The sequence below is a fragment of the Numida meleagris genome, chromosome 26 (assembly GCF_002078875.1).
Source record: "Numida meleagris isolate 19003 breed g44 Domestic line chromosome 26, NumMel1.0, whole genome shotgun sequence".
In the NCBI taxonomy this organism is placed as follows: Eukaryota; Metazoa; Chordata; class Aves; order Galliformes; family Numididae; genus Numida; species Numida meleagris.
In genome coordinates, this window is record NC_034434.1 from 3,073,446 (window position 1) to 3,080,909 (window position 7,464).

General features: G+C 61.2%; 2 protein-coding genes across 5 annotated transcripts in view; one reads left to right on the forward strand and one right to left on the reverse strand.

Moving 5' to 3' along the window:
* On the reverse strand, positions 703-6,885 carry SNX11 (sorting nexin 11). 2 transcript variants are annotated; one of them, XM_021377935.1, is made up of 7 exons: positions 6,789-6,885; positions 4,251-4,299; positions 3,978-4,064; positions 3,778-3,878; positions 3,405-3,503; positions 3,004-3,216; positions 703-1,815 (listed from the first exon to the last, which is right to left on the reverse strand). In XM_021377935.1, the coding sequence occupies exons 2-7, from the start codon at positions 4,269-4,271 to the stop codon at positions 1,674-1,676; spliced, it is 663 nt and encodes a 220-aa protein (XP_021233610.1). In that variant the 5' UTR covers positions 4,272-4,299; positions 6,789-6,885; the 3' UTR covers positions 703-1,673. The 2 variants fall into 2 exon arrangements, with proteins under 2 accessions (XP_021233610.1, XP_021233611.1); XM_021377936.1 differs by lacking the exon at positions 6,789-6,885 and adding an exon at positions 5,499-6,750.
* CBX1 (chromobox 1) overlaps positions 7,015-7,464 on the forward strand; it is a 7,907-nt gene continuing 7,457 nt past the window's right edge. The window contains exon 1 of one of the 3 annotated variants that reach the window (XM_021377937.1): positions 7,015-7,165. The gene's annotated coding sequence lies outside the window, so the exon portion shown is untranslated. Of the gene's footprint in view, positions 7,166-7,286; positions 7,307-7,464 lie in introns of those variants that run through there. The other 2 variants (XM_021377938.1, XM_021377939.1) reach the window with 2 other exon arrangements.

A 7,464-nucleotide genomic window follows, 5' to 3' on the forward strand; every position in this document is an offset into this window, starting at 1 on the left:
GGGGGGCGAGCTCTGCTTGCAGGGCCGCTGTGTCTCCATCACCTTCAGAGGGAAGCCCCAGGGCTGGCCAGCTCCTGGCAGGGCGTAGAGCGAGGGATGCCCGGAGCAGGGCGGCAGTGCCAGGCTGAGCTCTGTGCTCGGGGACTGCAGCCCTGGCCGAGGGAGCGGTGCCCGCAGGACGCTGTGCGGTCTGTGGCCACAGCTGGCCTCGCAGCTGAGCCATTTGGAGCCGCACGCTCATGAGCAGATATGAATATGGATGGAGGGGGGGGGGGGTTTGGGGGGGCAGCCAATGGCAGCAGCACTCCAGCGCGCCAGCAGCTGCCAGCCTTCACCGTGAACTTCTCGTGACATTTTGGCTGCGACACGGTGGGTTTCCAACCCTCCCTCCCCATTGAACCCCAGCCTCTGTGTGGGGACAACCCCCCCCCCCTCCCCCACAAACCACCACCACCACCTTCAGCCCCACAGCATGCACAGTGCGGCCCTTCCACCTGCCCTGCCCGCTGCTACCGGCAGCTCCCCGCTTCGAGGACCCTCTCCCCTCTGGGTGAGCTGCCCCAGCGGGGTCAGCCCTGCAGGGAGAGGTGCAGTCAGCCGCCCCGTTCCCTGCAGCCATCCATCTCCCATTAGCTTGGCCTCGGCCCTGCTTGGCTCCCTTCACCCACGCAGCAAGGACAGACATCGGCAGCAAGCAGCAAAGCCTCTTCTACTTCATTTTTATTTCAAGTCAGAGCACGTCAGCTCTGCCTCTACCAGTGCTCGGGGTATAGGAAAAGGTGCAGGAGAGCACAGGGAGCAGCAGCAGCGAGAGTAACCAGGGCCCAAGCGCTGCCAGACACCCACTCCAAGGCAGTTGCGTGCTGCTTCGCCCCGAGCAAGTTCTCTCCTGGCTGTGAGCCCCCTCCCCTGTTGCTCCCATGTTCCCCACTGTGCTATCGAGGTGCGGAAAGGTTTGTTCTCCTCCAGGATCCCATCTGGAAGGGGGGGGGCTGCACAAACAGGCAGGGGAGACAAACTGTTCCCTCGTTCCTGGGGGGCTCGTCTCTGTTTGTCCCAGCTGCACGCAGCTCGTGGGGCAAGCGCTGCCAGCAGGGCCCAGGTGCAGGCAGAGTATCTGCAGCCTGCAGTGGGTTTCATGCAGCTGAAACCACCGCCCCCGGGAGCTGCACGGCACAGCTGTCTCCAGGGAAATGCAGCCTCCATGCAGAGGGGAGCGCAGGGGCAGACCCAAAGGGACTTGCTGGGCAGCAGCCAGCTCCTGCTCCCAGCCTGAGGCTGCACACATCACGGGGGATGCAAGCCAGCACATCCCACCCTGCCCAGGGCCATGAACGCAGGGCCATGCTGGCACTGCAGCCTAACCAAGCCCTGCTACTGCTCCAGTTGGAGAGCAAAGGCCACGGGAATAACAAACACAGGTTTCACTAGCCACTAGATGTCTTCTCTGAAGAGAAGAGCTACACAAACACGCTGCCTGGGACATCAAGGATAGTTGAGAGTCATCAGGGAGGGAGCACACAAACCCCGGACACCACAGAGCCAAGGACAAGGCCGTGTTCCCAGCGCAGCCCCAGTCCTGCCAGCCCGGCCTCCCCCCGGCTCAGCCAGCAGTGCCTCCTCCAGAGAGGGCTGCAGGACCCGGGGAAGGCAGGCGAGGTCGCTCGAGCCATTTACTGCATCTCCTGCTGTCCACCCAAGGGCTCTGCTGGCTCATCCGGGCTGTCCGAGTGCGCTTCATCCATGCCGAAGTCGCTCCAGTGCGGGAGGGTTTCCAGGCAGCTCAGCCCCTGTGTTGCCCCCAGGCTGGCACAGCTGAAAAGAGAGAACAGTCAGAGCACTGGCACCCCTGCAGCGGCTGCTTGTGCTTGCACACAAGGGCATTGCCACCAGCAAGAGGCAGATGGTGCTGGCAGCAGCAAGGAATATGAAGCCACAGCACCTGCATACCTACCCGTTAGCTCAGGCTGCTGTGCTCCCCCAAGCCCCCTCCTTAAAGCAAAAAGAGCTCTATTTTAAAGACTGCTGGAGTCCAGATACCTCTTTTTCTTTCCATTCGTTGAAAACCAAGCTGAAAAAGCACTTGGCAATGGGTGGTGCAGAAGGCGAGACACAGCCTCTTGCACAGTAGGCTCTGCATCCCTGTGCTCCTTGAGCACCTCTGCCAGGCACACCGTGCTGCCAGGGAACCTGCACCTGCAGGACTCCCATGTGTGGGTGATGCAGAGGTGACAAATGGAGGGTGCTCTCCTCTCCCAGGTACAGAAAACCCTTGACTGGCAGCGAGGAGGCAGCCCCCTGCAGGGAGATGTCTGGCTAATTCCCACCCACACAGCAAGTGCTCTGCAGCTGTGATGGGTGTGAGACATGCCTTGCACACTGCAAGGACCGAGACAAGATGCACAGAAAGTCTGCGTTCTGGAAGGCTCAAAGGCTCCTCGCCACACAGAGATTAAGAAAGGAATGCATCCAAAGACCTCTGTAAATCTCAGCTTAAGTTTTTCTGGGAGACTCAAGCTCTCCTCTGCTAAGCCTTGGCTACAGCCAGAACAGGTCACCCTCCCAGGCAGCCTGAAGGGCAGCACAGGAGATGCTGGTGACAGCTTGTGACATCCACCTCTGCTCACCTGGCTCCAGGAATGCTGCCCACTTGGTGTGTAGGGCTGGGGAACACACGCTCAGCTTTATTCCTTTGAATGACTGTAACAAGGATCCGACAGGCAGCTCAAAAAACCACTCAGGTGTCCCTGGAAAGCCTGGCAGCTCCTCTCGTTTCATAGTAGGGGTTACTTCCTAACAGTTAAACTCCCTTGCATGGACACCAGCCATTTCTAAGCAAGCAGCATGCAAGCACAGGCAAGGGGAGGTGTGGGTAGCAAGGCTCAGAGTGCTGCCAGTACCAGGTCTGCTAAAACCAGCACAGAGCAACTCTGAGCACAGCAAGAGAGCTGGGGTCTGCCCCACTGCGGTGCCCCCAGGCCGGTCTTTCCCTGCCTGCATTACCTGCTGTGCATGCCTCCTCCTGGCAGCAGCGTAGGGCGGCTCTCTTCCTCCTGCACCCAGCCACAGTTGGACATGGCATAGTGCAGGATGGCTTCTGTCACTGTCTGCGAGCCTTGGCCTTGCACGCATGCCTCTATCTCAGGCACGGAGAGCTGGCTCTGCAGGAAGAGGTGCAGCCGGCTGTCGGAGAGGAGGACAACGTTCTGCACAACCCTGTGCAAAAAGAGAAAGGGGTGAGGCAGGTCCCCAGGAGCACAGAGCACTCTGAGCCCTGCCCGACAGCTCACACTGCCAGGGTGATCCCATCCACTGCCACCTCACAAACAGCATCTTCTGAGCGCTGCGTCCTCCCTCTCACCGTCTCCTGCCCTCCCAGAGGGGTGTGCAAGAGCTTCACTCACTTTTCCAGGAACTGCTGCAGCCCCTGTCTCCGCTTCTCAATAAATTCATCTGTGCTCCCCACAAAGAAGGTGGATTTCCCAGGCAGCTCTGGGACGGGCCTGCAGGAAGAGAGCAGAGGCAGCAGCTCAGAGTTAGACCGCCCCAGCACCAGAGCAAGAAGACGTGGGGCACCACGGTGGCAGCAGCTGGCACCCTGCTTTGTGCTGAGCTGCATCCTATGAGTGCCGCTATGCCACATCTGTGTCTGGGGAAAGCCACCCCTCTGCTGTTTCTATCCACATCTGCTCAGAGAGCACGTGAGATTCCCAGGGCAATGGACATGCGGTGTCTGGCTGCAGGTGGGGGAAAGCGGGGAGCTCAGGGCATGCTTACACCAAGCCAGCATTCTTCTGGAGCTGCCGCCTCAGCCACACGAATTCACGGTACCGGCGTCGCACACATGAGGTCTTGGCAGTAAAGGCCTTGCTGTTGGTCTGCATGAAAAACAAAAGCACAGAAATAATCCTCCCGACTGAGGGGCAACGAGGCAGGTGAGCTCTGCGGTTTCCCCCTTTCCAGCCACCACAACTTACATGGAGGAAGATTTTATAATCCACATAGGAGTTCCAGGAGCCTTCGTTCTGCACCCGAGGGTCCTGAACGCGCACCGTGGTCAGCTCCTGGGGCACAAACACAGCCTGAGCACAGGGCAGACCTCCCAGCCTCGTCCCCATCCACCCCCTTGGCCCTGCCCCCCTGCCCAGCATTCAGCACCTCTCACCCCTCAATGCAGCACTCAGCCCAGGGCTTCTGTATTGCCAAACCCCAGCCAGGAACAGATAAAACCACACCAGGAGGCGTCTTACCTCCTCTCGGCCCTCCAACATCCTAGAGCCAGAGCCAAGAAGGAAACATCTGCACAGAGGAAAAAGGATTTGGTAAGAAGAGATCCAGCACTCAGACGTCAGGATCCCCCACGTCCTCCACACGCCCCCAGGAACTTCATGTTTCTGTCTCACCCCGCAGCACCTCTCCAGCCCCCAGGCCTAGCACAGCTGATCCTATCCGGTAAGCCACCACAAAATAAAGAGGATGCATCCAACTCCAGCAGCCCCCAGGGCAGAGAGCAAAGCAGCATTAACCTCCCACATGCTCCAGGGGCCATGCAGCCCACCAGGCTCCTGCTGGGGGACGTTGGAAGCTGCTCCATGACCAGAACTGGGACACGGAGCATCTCTTTTCCTTGTAGCTCCATGAGAGAGAAGGATGGAAGATCCCAGCCCCTCCCCACGCTGCATGGGCAGTTCTGTACTGAAACACCAGGGCAGCCAGTTCAGATGGTGAGGAGAGAACCCCGCTTCGATCACAGCTTCCTCCTCTCACCAGCCTCCCCCTGCTGCCTGCCCAGCACAAGCAAAGCAGCCGCCCCCCAGCCAGCATCCTCCCACTGCCAGAGGAGCCTGCTCCTCTCCCTGAGATCAGACCAGCTCCCGCTGCCATGCCCCAGCACGTCTCCCATTAGCACCAGACACAGACAACGCCGCTCCTCTCGGCTCTTACACAATTCAACCGAACAAGCAGCAACCTCCAGACCACGGTTTCCCCCTCCGGTTAGATGTTGTGCCTGCATTGCAACCGCTCGCCCTCGCTACCCTCCCTGCTCCCACCCTCTCCAGTGCTCCCCAGTGCTCCCCAGCGCTCCCCGGTGCCCCCAGCCCGCTGGGTTTTGCCATGAGCTGCCCCTTCCTCCACCACATCCCTCGGGCACTGCTGGGCCCCAGCTGATTTGCTGCCCCATTGCATTCTCCTGCAGTAATCCCTATTTTGCAATGACAGCACAGACACGGTGCCAGCGCTGCGAGGAAGAGAGAGGACAGACAGACAGCCCCCATGTCCCATAACAGCACAGACCAACCCAGCCGAGCGTCCTTCCCTGGTCTGCACCACACAGAGCAGGAGAGCTCATCAGGGGGAGCTGGCAGACCAAACATGTCCTGGTTTCACCTCTCTGGTTTGTTGTGCAAGACATTTGGAGCCCCTGGGATGAACCTGAGGCTCAGGACACAGCCCAGCTCCTGAGGGACACAGAGAGGAGAGGCACAGCAACCCTTCACCTGTTCCCAGTTCCTGGAGCTTTGCCTTTTAGGCCACGGGAGCTGCCAAGTGCCGGGTAGCGTTGCGAGCCCAGCCTTTATTTATCCGCTTGGTTGTGAAGCAAAGCTCTTCTGAAGGCTGAGCTAATTTTAGCCGGGACAAGGGGAGGGGTGAGCCACAATCCACGCTTCAAAAATCTGGCTCCACCGGTTTGTGAGATCTCACTCATCCGATCCGATGTGGAGAGCATAGAAGGTGCGAACGGACAGCGCAGGAGAGCCAAGGGCAGAGAGCAGGAGGCCCAGGCCTGGCCAGCGCAGGCAGCCCTGGGGTATCTCACAGTGACAGCTCTCACTGCAGCTGGGTCAGGCTGCTGCTGCCGCTGTTTCCAATTTGAGCTGTAAGGGGGAGGGCAAGGGAAACCTACCGAAAAAACCCGACCACATTTCAGCGCATGTGATCCTCCCCCTGGGGACAGAGGGTAGAGAAGGAGCCAAATGTGCCACCAGTCACCCCGCCGGGCTCAGCAACGGGCGCTCAGCTCTCCCATGCAGCTGTGATCCCTGCTGCTTTCAGAGCTTCTCGCTCTGCCCAGGGCAAACATACAACAGGGAGAGGAAAAGAGAGAAAACGGCCCTCACGGAATAGCAGAGAGCTGCTAGGAAGAGGGGTTGGATTGCTCAGCTATGGGAGACTGGAGACCACGGATGGCAGCTGGTGGCCGCTGCTCCATAGGGGGGGATGGATTAGGATGGGGTGGGATGGGGCTGCCCTGAGAGGGGTCCCCGCAGCCCCACAGGGCCCAGTGCCACCCATGGGCAGAGAGGGACCGAGCACAGCCCCAGGCCTGGCACGGCACGAGGCCAGGGCTGCTCGCTCACACGTGGGAAAGCACACGCATCCCATGGCCACACTTTCGCACCGAGCAGCAAATAATCTCATTTAAGCTTGATTTGGAGTTAATTGATCTTCACTTGATAAACCGAAGGGAGAAGGCAGCTTTGGGGCAGCTTTAAGCAGTTATGCCAAATCCTCTTTCGGGGCTTTTGCTTAAGACCCGAATTAACGGGGCCCTCGGGGGAAGCCGATGTTACCACCCCTCCACCCCGGGGGTCGCGATTCGGGGCTGCGGGGGCACCGCCTTCCAGCACGAAATCGGAAAACGGAGGCCGTCCCCACTCAAGGCCTCAGCCCCAAAAGCAAGGCATACAGCTTTCCCCCTACCGCTCCGGAGTCCTCACACAGAACCAAGTGTCCCGGCCCCCAGGTAAGCCCAGAGCCACCCCCTCCCTCTTTCAGAACCCCCTCACCTCCTCACGCAGGACGCGGTCCCTTTAAACCGCACGGCGGCGCGGCGGCCTTATAGCGCGGGCGGCACTTCCTCTTCCGGCCGGCGCGGGGCACGCTGGGAGCTGTAGTCCGCGTCGCAGGCGGCGGGGGCCTACACTTCCCATGATGCCCCGCGGCAACGGCCTAGTTTGACTTCGGCGGACTGCATCCCCCATAGTGCATAGTGGCGGGTGCGGGTCGCGGTGCAGGCGCAGTGCGGCGCGGCGGGCACTGGGGCTGGCCGGGCTCTTTTGTTCGACGGAGGCGGACGGAGCGCGCCAGGCCCGCGGCGCCGGCCCCTGCCCGCCCGCCGCCCGTAGGCCGCTTCCCCTCGGAACCGTTGGCGGGGCTGTGCAAGGTGAGCGGGGAAGGCCGCGGTTACCGTTGCGAGCTTGAAGGAGGGGGGGGGGGAACCGCCCGGGCCGCGTGAAGCGCGAGGCGGGGCCGCGCGGGGACAAAGCCGGGCCTGAGGGGAGCGGGCCGGGGTGGGCGGCACCGGGTGCGGGAGCGAGGGGGGTGGAGGGGAGGAAGGTGCGGGCGTGGCGCCGGGGGGGGCCCGCTCGCCATCTGCGGAGCGTTCGGAGCGGGGGGTTTGGGCCGCGGAGGAGCGCGGGGCAGAGCTGCGGGCCCGGCGGGGGTTCGAACCCCCGGAGGAGG